An 11,401-nucleotide genomic window follows, 5' to 3' on the forward strand; every position below is an offset into this window, starting at 1 on the left:
CTGGCCAGGACATTATATATATATATATATTTTTCTTTTTGGGTCACACCCCACGTGCTAAGGGGTTACTGCTGGCTCTGCACTCAGGAATTATTCCTGGCGGTGCTTGGGTGACCATATGGGATGCCGGGGTTTGAACCCAGGTTGGCCTCATGCAAGGCAAACGCCCTACCCGCTGTGCTATCACTCCGGCCCCCAGGACATTATATTTTCTAAGACCTTCTTTTTTTTGGTCAAGAGAATAATGTAGGGGCCCAGGACATTGTCTTTTAATTTTAATGGCTCCCTGTGAATGAGATTGGTCCAGACGAAGGAATGCCTTGAAATATGCACTTATATAGCATTTCAAAGAATGTATATATTTTACTTGAATGTTCAGAATGAGATAAATTTTTTTTTTACCAAATGTATTGGTGCTCTGGGATTACTCCCGGCTGTGTCAAGTACTCTACCTGCTATCTATCTATCTATCTATCTATCTATCTATCTATCTATCTATCTATCTATCTTCTATCACCTATCTATCTATCTATCTATCTATCTATCTATCTATCTATCTATCTATCTATCTATCTATCTATCTATCTATTTTCTTTTTGGGTAACACCCGGTGATGTTCAGGGGTTACTCCTGGCTCTGCACTCAGGAATCACCTCTGGTGTTGCTCAGGGGACCCTATGGGATGCTGAGAATTGAACCCAGGTTGGCTGTGTGCAAGGTAAATGCCCTGCCTACTGTACTATCGTCTGTGCCCAGATAAATATCTCATCATTGGGAGTCTCTTTTCTCAGTCTGAGTATTCATATAAAAATAATGAACATGAAAGATAGTATAAGCATGGAGCAAAGGTAATGAGCTTTCTTTTCTAATTATTTCATTTCCTCTGAGGCTGACAGCACTGGTGGATCAGTTAGCCCACTCACCTCTCTATTATCTTCCAGAGTTCTGTGCTTGACTAGGATGGGTGTGGCATTGCTCTATGCCCATATTTCAGTTGCCTTATTTGCTCTCCACTCCACCCTCGCCCCTCCCGTTATGTTTACCATTGGCATGAACCTTATGAAAAATGTGGGAAATATAGATTGGGTATAATTCAATTTATCAGTTGGTCAATCATTCTTGAATTTTCCCATTGTTTGATTTATTTATTGATTTATTTATTTTGGCTTTTTGGGTCATACCTGGCGATGCTCAGGGGTGCCTCCTGGTTCTGAACTCAGGAATCATTCCTGGCAGTGCTCAGGGGGCCCTATGGGATGACAGGTATTGAACTTGGGTCGGCTGCGTGCAAGGTGAATGCCTTCCCTGCTGCACTATCACTCTGATCCCATTTCCCCATTTTTTTTTTGCTTTTTTGGGTCACACCTGGCAATGCGCAGGGGTTACTCCTGGCTCTGCACTGAGGAATCACCCCTGGCGCTGCTCAGAGGACCATGTGGGATGCTGGGAATCGAACCCGGGTTGGCTGCGTGCAAGGCAAACGCCCTACCTGCTGTGCTATTGCTCCAGCCCCTCCCCATTATTTTAAAATGTATTTCTACCGGAAGCAAATTGGCAAAGACAGATTAAGCTTAAAGTTTAATCAGGGGTTCACGTCCAGAGTCCAGGGATTGGTCCAGAATCTGTCCTGCAATTTCATTTTTTTAAGTTATTTTTAGTTCTTTTTGTTTGCCTTGGGGCCACATTTCGAGGTGCTCAGGGCTGACTCCTGGCTCTGTGCTCAGGGATCACTCCTGGTGGATCTCAGGGAGGCCCCTGTGGGATGCTGGGGTAATCAGACTCGGGTCAGCGGTATGCGAGTTAAGCAACCTTCCTGCTCTCCTCTGGCTCTGGTCCCGCATTTTGTTTTTGATACTTTATTTTAGACACTGGGTTGGGGGGATCACAATCCAGCTGGTACAGGGTTTTATGCATAAAACATCCCAGCACCTCACTGTCCTCCAGTGTATTCTTTGTCACCATTGTCTCGGTGTCCCTCCACTGCCCCACTTTCCCAGAGGAAGCTTCTAACTAAAGGCCAGTGAAACTTAAGACCAGTAAAATCAACGAACAACAAGGAGCAAGAGATATGACAGTGGGGTTGCTTTGCACGCGGCCAACCTGGGTTCCATCTGGCCCCCAACAGGTCCCCCGAGTGATTCCTGGGGGCAGAGCCAGGAGTAACCCCCGAGCACCTCGGGTGTGGCCCCCAAACCAATAAATAAAGGCCGTGAACATCCCCCGACGCCCACTGGCTGTTTGACTTGCTTTCTCAGCTTCCTCTTGGTTGGTGGCTGTCCGAGAACCAGATCCACGCCCCGTGTCTCTCCTTCCCATGCTTCTTTCAGGCCCATGGAACCAGGCAACGCCACGCACATTTCAGAATTCCTCCTGCAGGGGTTTCTCCTGGGGGCAGACCTGCAGCCCCTCCTCTTCGGTGTCTTCCTGTCCATGTACCTGATCACGGTCCTGGGGAACCTGCTCATCATCCTGGCCATCCTCTGGGACCCCCGCCTCCACACGCCCATGTACTTCTTCCTCTGCAACCTGTCCCTGGTGGACATGTGCTCCATCTCTGCCACCGTCCCCAAGACGCTGGCCAACATCCAGACCCAGCGGCGAGCCATCACGTTTGCCGGCTGCCTCACCCAGATGTATTTTGTCGTCTTTTTTTCTGGGCTGGACAATTTTATCCTGACCGTCATGGCCTACGACCGCTTCGTGGCCATCTGCCACCCTCTGCACTATGCGGTCATCATGAACCCCCGGCTCTGTGGTCAGCTGGTTCTGGGCTCCTGGACCCTCAGCGCCCTGCACGCGTTGCTCCAGATATGCATGGTCTTGCAACTGTCCTATGGCGCCCACGTGGACATCCCCCATTTCTTCTGCGAACTGTACCAGGTGGTCCGGCTGGCCTGCTCCGACACCTTTTGGAACGTCTTGGTGATGTACGTCGCTGTGGCCCTGCTGGGCGTGGGCCCCTTGGCCGGGATTCTCTTCTCCTACGCTAAGATCGTCTCCGCCCTCCGACGCATGGCGTCAGCCCAGGGCAAGTCTAAAGCCTTTTCCACCTGTGCCTCTCACCTCTCCGTGGTCTCTCTGTTCTACAGCACCATCCTGGGTGTCTACCTCAGCGCCGCCACCCCACACGGCTCGCAGTCGAGTTCCACGGCGTCCGTGATGTACGCTGTGGTCACACCCATGCTGAACCCCTTCATCTACAGTCTGAGGAACAAGGACATAAAGAGGGCCCTGAGCAGATTCCTGGCGATGAGCTCCGCGCTGAAAGATAGCCGCTGAGGTTCCACTCTTGGCGGGCTGGCGACATGGGAATTGCTCCTTATTTCTTTGTTTGATTTTTTGTTTGGGGGTCATGTCAGCGATGCTCAGGGGTTACTTCTGGCTCTGTGCTCAGGAATCACTCCTGGTGGTGCTCTGGGAACCCCATGGAATGCCGAGGATCGAACTCCTATTGACTGTGTACAAGGCCAGTCCTCCTTGCTGTGCTATCTCTCCGGCCCCATTCTTTCCCCATTCTTTTACTTTCTTTTCTTTTTTTCTCTTTCTTTTTTCTTTTTTTGCCTTTTGGGTCACACCTGGAGATGCTCAGGGGTTAGTCCTGGCTCTGCACTCAGGAATTACTCCGGTGGTACTTGGAGGACCATATGGGATGCCAGGGATCTAACCCAGGTTGGTTTTGCACAAGGTAAGTGCTGTAATGGCATACTAGCACTGTACTGTTGCTCTGGCCCTTTTTTTTGCTTTTTGGGTCACACCCAGCAATGCAAAGTGGTTACTCCTGGCTCTGCACTCAGGAATTACCCCTAGCGGTGCTCAGGGGACCATATGGGATGCTGGGAATCGAACCCGGGTTGGCCATGTGCAAGGCAAACGCCCTATCCACTATCGCTCCAGCCCCTGGCCCTTTCTATCTTGGATTTTTCTCTTCCTTGTTGTCCACATTTCTCTACTTTTGTTTGTTTTAGGGCTGACTCCTTACTCCTTACTCTGCCTTTCCCCCCCCCCCCGCCCCGCTTTCTTTGATTTGCTTTTGAGCACACTCAGAGATGCTCAAGGGTTATTCCTGGCTCTGTGCTCAGGCATCACTCCTGGCAGTGCTCGGGGAACACCATGGGGTGCCAGGAATCAAACCTGGGTTGCCCATGTGCAAGGCAAATGCCCTGCCCACTGTACTATCTCTCCTACCCCATGTTAAGATCCTCTTGATCAAATACATGCTAGTTGTGAAAATATACTTAATATTTGTTAGCTTTGGAGCTACACTGGGCTGGAATGAGCCTGGGGCACCACCACGCAAAACCTGTTCACAAATCCTTGGGCCAGCTACCTGGCCTAAACTTTTGTTTTGTTTTGTGTCTCCCGGAGGGCTCAGGAGACTCTATGTGTGGTGTGGGGAATTGAACCCTGTTTTGCCACATGTAAGGTAAACACTCTACCCACAGTGCTATTGCTTAGGACCCCAACCCTGAGCTTTTTTGCATTATAATATGGTTTTAAATAAGAAACCTCCATAAGAAAACAACATGTCTTGTTTTCTTTCAAATTTACTTATTTATGCATTCTTTTTAAATTTTGGGGCCATTCCTGGTGGTGTTCAGGGCTTACTCCTGACTCTGCACTCAGGGGTCACTCCTGGTGGGCTCACTATGGGGTGCCAGGGATTGAACCCAACTTGGCCGTGTGCAAGACAAGCACCCTCCCCACTGAACTATTGCTCCAGCTCCACTTCCAAATTTAGATCTTATGTTAGCACTGATCACGCGTGGTTTTGCATGAGTATTAACGAGAGAATGCACAGTTGTTTATCAATAAAAGTTTGTTCAGGAGATTAATTGAGTGTCTCAGTTCATTCAGTGAGCTCCCCCAGCCTGTCACTAAAGCACTGGGCGACACCCCATCTTAGAAGAAAGAGAAGAAGAAAGTAGGAGAAAAATGTAGAGGAAAAAAGTTTTATTATTTTCACTTTTTGGACCATATCCAGTGGTTCTCAGCAGAGCTGACTCCTGGATCTGTGCTCAGGAATCACTCCCAGGGGCTCAGGGGACTGGATGTGGGGTGGGGGATTGAGCCGGATGGTCACATACAAGACAAATGCTTTAGCTCTCCAATTTTATTTCTCTTGATTATTTTGGGGTTTGTTTTTGGGCCACATTGGATGGTGCTCAGGGCTCATTCCTAGCTCTGAGCTCAGGAATCACTTCTGCTGGTCTCTAGGTCTCTGGGCACTATATACAGTGCCTGGGATCGAACGCGGGTGCAATGCGTGCAAGGTAAGCAGCCCAGCTGCTGTACTATCACTCTAGCCCCCTATAAACGTATATTTTCACATTTTATGGTTTTTGTTTTGTTTTGGGACACACTCAGGGCTTGATCCTGGCTCTGCACTCTGAGATCACTCCTGGTGGGTTCAGGGGACCTTGTGGGGTGCTACGTGCAAGGCCTTATCCCCTGAACTGTAGCTCTGGCCCCATCTCTATCTTTGCACTTTTTCTTTGGATGTAATAAACACTTCCAAACATTTAATTTTTCAATATTTGTAGGTGACCTTATAAATTGAAATTCATGAATATTAATTTTTTTTTCTATTTTGGCTTTTTGGGTCACACCCGGCGATGCACAGGGGTTACTCCTGGCTTTGCACTCAGAAATCACTCCTTGCAGTACTTGGGGGACCATATGGGATGCTGGGAATCAAACCTGGGTTGACTGTGTGCAAGGCAAATGCCCTACTCCCTGTACTATTGCTCCAGCCGTGGATATTTTTCATTGGAGAAAAAAATTTGTTTTTGTTTTTGTTTTGGGGTCACACCCAGTGTTGCTCAGGGATTACTCCTGGCTGGACTCTGGGGACTATCTGATGTATTGGGGATAGAACTCAGGCCAGCAATCAGCCTACCCCACTGCACTATTGCTCCAGGCCCTGGAAATTAATTTACTTTTTTGGGGCATGCCACAACCAAAAATATTTAGGGGTTACTCCTGGTTCTGTAACCAGAATATACTCCTGATGGTGCTTGGGGAGACCCTATAGGATGCTGGGGATTGAACCTGGGTCAGCCAGGTGCAAGGTAAATGAGCTCCCACTTGACTATAGCTACGGTACCTGGAAATTACATATATATATATATATATATATATATATATTGCTTTTTTGGGTCACACCCAGCAATGCTCAGGGGTTACTCCTGGCTTTGCACTTAGGAATTACTCATGGCAGTGCTTGGGGGACCATATGGGATGCCAGGGATCGAACCCGGGTCGGCTGCGTGCAAGGCAAACGCCCTACCCGCTGTGCTATCGCTCCAGCTCTGGAAATTATATTTTTAACAAGAAAATAAAAAAGACATTAGAGCATCTTGACTCTTACTCAACCATAGGCAGAAGGGCACATTCAGATGATGCTGTCATTTTGTTTATTTATTGCTTTTTGGGTCACATCGCTGATGCTCAGGGGTTACTCCAGGCTCATGCACTCAGGAATCACTCCTGGCAGTGCTTGGGGGACCATATGGGATGCTGAGAATCGAACCCGTGTTGGCCATATGCAAGGCAAACACCCTACCCGCTGTGCTATTGCTCCGGCCCCCTGATGCTGTAATTTTGTGCATCTCCTTTAGTTCATTACATTTTAGGCTGAAAATGCACGCGATGAATGTCAAAATTGTATCCTCATAAGCAAGCAAGAAGGAAAAAAGATTCTGGACTGAGAAGAATCTAGAGCACACAAGACTCAACCCCGTCCACTGTTCATAGACATCACTTCTAGTTGGGTGAAAAAAGTCTCATGTGGATATTGACTGTCTGCATCTAGATGACAAATACATACAGGGAGCAATTTAGAACAATTCACCTGGAGGACCTGATTTAAAAGAAAATTCTGTGCCCAGAAGCCAAAAGTATGTGGTGATGTAGAGTAAATTTTTCATATGATATTTATTTTAAAATTATTTTTTATTTTTTGCTTTTTGGGTCACACCCAGTTATCCCTGGCTTTGCACTCAGGAATTACTCCTGGCCATGCTCAGGGGACCATATGGGATGTTGGGAATCAAATCTGGGTCAGCCGCAAGCAAGGCAAACGCCCTACCTGCTGTGTTATTGCTCCAGTCCCTCATATGATATTTAAAGACAGAAGGTACCATAGTGACGCACAGCAGCAAAGAGAAACCTTTGTATTTTTATTTATTTATGTATTGGGTCACACCCAGTGATGCTCAGGGTTTACTCCTGGCTCTGCACTCAGGAATAACTCCTGGCAGTGCATGGGGGGCAGTATGGGGTGCCAGGGATCAAACCCAGGTTAGTGGCATGGAAGGAAAATGCCCTACCCACTGGACTATTTCTCTAATCCCTAAGCAACCTTTTTATAAGAAACTTCAGAGAAACACTATAGAGATTCACTGATGCCTACAAACCCCGGGGGAACATCAGGGGCCAACAAAACTCCCCAGGGCCCTGGTTCTCTCAGTGAGAAAGACATTCTAGTAACAGATTTGCTTCTCCACCTGCAAGTGTTCACTGGTGACAATAGTCTAAGTGAACGAGGGTGAGAGTGAGGAGAATGCAAGAAACACCTTGCACTGACAGTTTGGCTTGAAATCAGCTTTCCACTTGGGGGCCATATTTTGGGACCATACTCAGCTGTGCTCAGGGTTTTTGTTTTTGGGCCACACCCAGCCGTGCCCAGGCTTACTTCTAGCTCCGTGCTCAGGAGTCACTACTGGTGGTGCTCAAGGGACCATATGGGATGCCAGGGATTGAACCCAGTTGGCTGTGTATATGGTCAGTGCACTACCCACTGTACTATCTGGCCCTTCAGGATTACTTCTGTTGGGCTTGGGAGACCCTCTGTGGTGCCAGGGACAGAACCCAGGTTAGCTGGAAGGAAGGCAAGTGTCTGACATGCTGTCCTCTCTCTCCAGTCCCGTCTTAAAATTTGTATGTGTGAATTTTCACACATTCTCCTCTAAGGAAAGTGTTTTTTGGAGCATTTCAGCGGTTTATTCATAAAAAACAATATCTCGGTTAAGAAATTATCTCTTTTTTTTTTTTTTTGCTTTGGGGCAGGGGTTGGGGTTAGGGATGGAAACATCTAAAATATGGTGGTGGGAAGGTGTAACGGTGGTGGGATTGGTGTTCGAATATTAAATGTAATAAACATTGTGAACGACTTTATAAAAATAAAATTTCAAACAATTTGTGTGTGACAGTCAAGTTATGAGAAATGACAATGATCACATAGCAGGACAGAATTCAAGAAACAGCCAATGGGCTGCAGCCATAGGACAGCAGGTGGGATGCTTGCTTGGCCTGTGACCCACCAGGCTTTGATCCCCAGCATCCCATGGCACTCCAATAGCTGCTTGCACCCCTCCAAGAGTGATCCATGAGCAAAGAGCCAGGACTGAATCCTGAGCATGCTGGATGTGGCCCCAAAACCAAAAAACATAAAATGGAGCCAGAGCAATAGTATAGCGGGTAGAGCACTTGTCTCATGCGCAGGAAACCTGGGTTGGATTCCCGCATCCCACAGGGTCTCCCAAGCACTGTGGGGAATAATTCCTGAGCACAGAGTCAGGAGTAAACCCTGAGCATTGCTAAGTATGGCTGCAACCGTCCACGCCCCATAAATAAATAAGAAAAAGAAAAAATTAACAAAGAGAAATAGTTGGTTATCAGGTAGAGAGAAAAAGGTTTCATAATACGAATCACCTACACAGAATAATTTTTCTGCTAGGAAAATGAAAACTACAGAAAATCAGTGCAAAGAAAACGTCTTATTTCTGTAGTCTGATCAGACAAACTCAATTTGTGTGTATGTGTGTGTGTGTTGGGGGGGCGTCCATGTCTGATGGTGCTCAGGGATGATGCTTGGAAGTGCTCAGGAAACCATATGGGGTGATGGGGATTGAACCCAGGTTGGCCACATGCAAAACAAACACCTACCTGCTGTACTATCACTCTGGTCCCAGAAACACAATTTATTTTCCTTTCTTTCTCTTTCTCTCTCTCTCTTTTCCTCTCTCTTTCCCTTTTTTCTTTCCTTCCCTTCCTTTCCTTTCCTTTCCCTTCCTTCCTTCCTTCCTTCCTTCCTTCCTTCCTTCCTTCCTTCCTTCCTTCCTTCCTTCCTTCCTTCCTTTCTTTCTTTCTTTCTTTCTTTCTTTCTTTCTTTCTTTCTTTCTTTCTTTCTTTCTTTCTTTCTTTCCTTCTTTTCTTTTTTCTTTCTTCCCTCCCTCCCTCCCTCCTTTCTTTCTTTCTTTCTTTCTTTCTTTCTTTCTTTCTTTCTTTCTTTCTTTCTTTCTTTCTTTCTTTCTTTCTTTCTTTCTTTCTTTCTTTCTTTCTTTCTTTCTTCTTCCTCCCTCCCTCCCTCCCTCCCTCCCTCCCTCCCTCCCTCCTTTCTTTTTCTTTCTTTCTTTCTTTCTTTCTTTCTTTCTTTCTTTCTTTCTTTCTTTCTTTCTTTCTTTCTTTCTTTCTTTCTTTCTTTCTTTCTTTCTCTTTCTTTCTTTCTTTCTTTCTTTCTTTCTTTCTTTCTTTCTTTCTTTCTTTCTTTCTTTCTTTCTTTCTTTCTTTCTTTCTTTCTTTCTTTCTTTCTTTCTTTCTTTTCTTTCTTTCTTTCTTTCTTTCTTTCTTTCTTTCTTTCTTTCTTTCTTTCTTTCTTTCTTTCTTTCTTTCTTTCTTTCTTTCTTTCTTTCTTTCTTTCTTTCTTTCTTTCTTTCTTTCTTTCTCTTCCTTCCTTCCTTCCTTCCTTCCTTCCTTCCTTCCTTCCTTCCTTCCTTCCTTCCTTCCTTCCTTCCTTCCTTCCTTCCTTCCTTCCTTCCTTCCTTCCTTCCTTCCTTCCTTCCTTCCTTCCTTCCTTCCTTCCTTCCTTCCTTCCTTCCTTCCTTCCTTCCTTCCTTCCTTCCTTCCTTCCTTCCCTTTCTTTCCCTTTCTTTCTTTTTTGGTTTTTGGGCCACACCTGGTGATGCTCAGGTTTTACTCCTGATTCTACACTCAGAGATCACTCTTGGCAGGAGGCTTGAGAGACCCTAGGGGATGCCTGGGATTAAACCTGGGTCAGCCGTGTGCAAGGCAAATGCCATCCCTGCTGTCCTATTGCTCCTGCCACCCGCCCCTGGCCCAGAAGCACAATTTCTGAACCAGCCTCTCACCTGCACTCAAAGGCAGCGCTCACTGGAGGACAATTGGCCGCTTTGTAATTCCCTGCACAAAAAACGTTTTCAGGGCCCTCTTGATGTCCTTGTTCCTGAGGCTGTAGATGAAGGGGTTCAGCATGGGGGTGACCACTGTGTACATGACCGAGGCAATGGCACTGGCAGATGAGTTGTCACTCGCTGCAGAGCTCAGGTAGACCCCTATGCTTGTGAAATAAAACAGGGTGACCACGGAGAGGTGGGAGACACAGGTGGAAAAGGCCTTATACTTGCCTTGAGCCGAAGCAATGCCACGGATGAAGGAGCCGATCTTAGAGTAGGAGTAAATAATCCCCAGTAAGGGACCCCCGCCCAGCATGACAGACACACAGTCCATGACCACGTTATTCAGATACATGTTGGAACACGCGAGTTTGACCATCTGGTTGAGTTCACAGAAGAAATGAGGAATCTCCACCCTGGTGCAGAAGGACAGACGGAAGAACACTAAGATTTCAAAGGAAGCATGAAATAGACCCAGCATCCAGCACCCCAGGACCAGCAACCCACAGAGGCGGGGGTTCATGATGACCGTGTAGTGCAGGGGGTGGCAGATGGCCACAAAGCGGTCATAGGCCATCACAGTCAAGAGGAAGTCATCGAGACTTATGAAGAGGAGGAAAAAGTATATCTGGGTGATGCATCCTTCGTAGCTGATGTCTTTTCTTTGCAGCAGGATGTTCTGCAGCATCTTGGGGATGGTGGTGGAGGTGAAGCAGATGTCCACCAGGGACAGGTTGCAGAGGAAGAAGTACATGGGCGTGTGGAGGCGGGAGTCTGAGCTGGCGGCCAGAATGATGAGCAGGTTCCCCAAGACCGTGGTCAGGTACATGGACAGGAAGATCACATAGATGAGGGGCTGGACTTCCGGCTCCTGGGAGAGTCCCAGGAGGAGAAACTCTGACATGTGGGTGTTGTTTTTCGCTGCCATACGCTGGCTCTGACTTGCAGGAAAGAGGGAGACAGATGATTACCTTTCACCTCATCTGCTGAACTCACAGATTTGAAAAGCAATCACACACGTTGTGTCATCAAAGAAGTCATTGAAAATATGATCCAATTGGATAAGGCATGAGAACAGCAGGGTGGGTGCTTGTCTTGCACATGGCCAGGTTTTTTTTTTTAATTTGCTTTTTGGGTCACACCCAGCGATGCACTGGGGTTACTCCTGGCTCTGCACTCAGGAGTTACTCCTGGCGGTGCTTGAGGGA

General features: G+C 47.1%; 2 protein-coding genes across 2 annotated transcripts; one reads left to right on the forward strand and one right to left on the reverse strand.

Moving 5' to 3' along the window:
• Positions 1-2,331: 2,331 nt before the first annotated feature.
• On the forward strand, positions 2,332-3,279 carry LOC129401763 (olfactory receptor 7A5-like). Its single transcript, XM_055124616.1, has one exon. It carries the CDS (start codon positions 2,332-2,334, stop codon positions 3,277-3,279), a length of 948 nt encoding a protein of 315 aa, XP_054980591.1.
• A 6,888-nt stretch (positions 3,280-10,167) lies between these two features.
• Positions 10,168-11,121, reverse strand: LOC129401764 (olfactory receptor 7A10-like). Its single transcript, XM_055124617.1, has one exon. The coding sequence runs from the start codon at positions 11,119-11,121 to the stop codon at positions 10,168-10,170; it is 954 nt and encodes a 317-aa protein (XP_054980592.1).
• Between the last annotated feature and the right edge of the window lie 280 nt (positions 11,122-11,401).

The sequence above is a fragment of the Sorex araneus genome, chromosome 2 (genome assembly GCF_027595985.1).
Source record: "Sorex araneus isolate mSorAra2 chromosome 2, mSorAra2.pri, whole genome shotgun sequence".
NCBI lineage: Eukaryota > Metazoa > Chordata > Mammalia > Eulipotyphla > Soricidae > Sorex > Sorex araneus.

Bases quoted from the DNA above. Each gene is read 5' to 3' on its own strand.
- LOC129401763 (XM_055124616.1), top strand. From the start codon at position 2,332: ATGGAACCAGGCAACGCCACGCACATTTCAGAATTCCTCCTGCAGGGG.
- LOC129401764 (XM_055124617.1), bottom strand. From the start codon at position 11,121: ATGGCAGCGAAAAACAACACCCACATGTCAGAGTTTCTCCTCCTGGGA.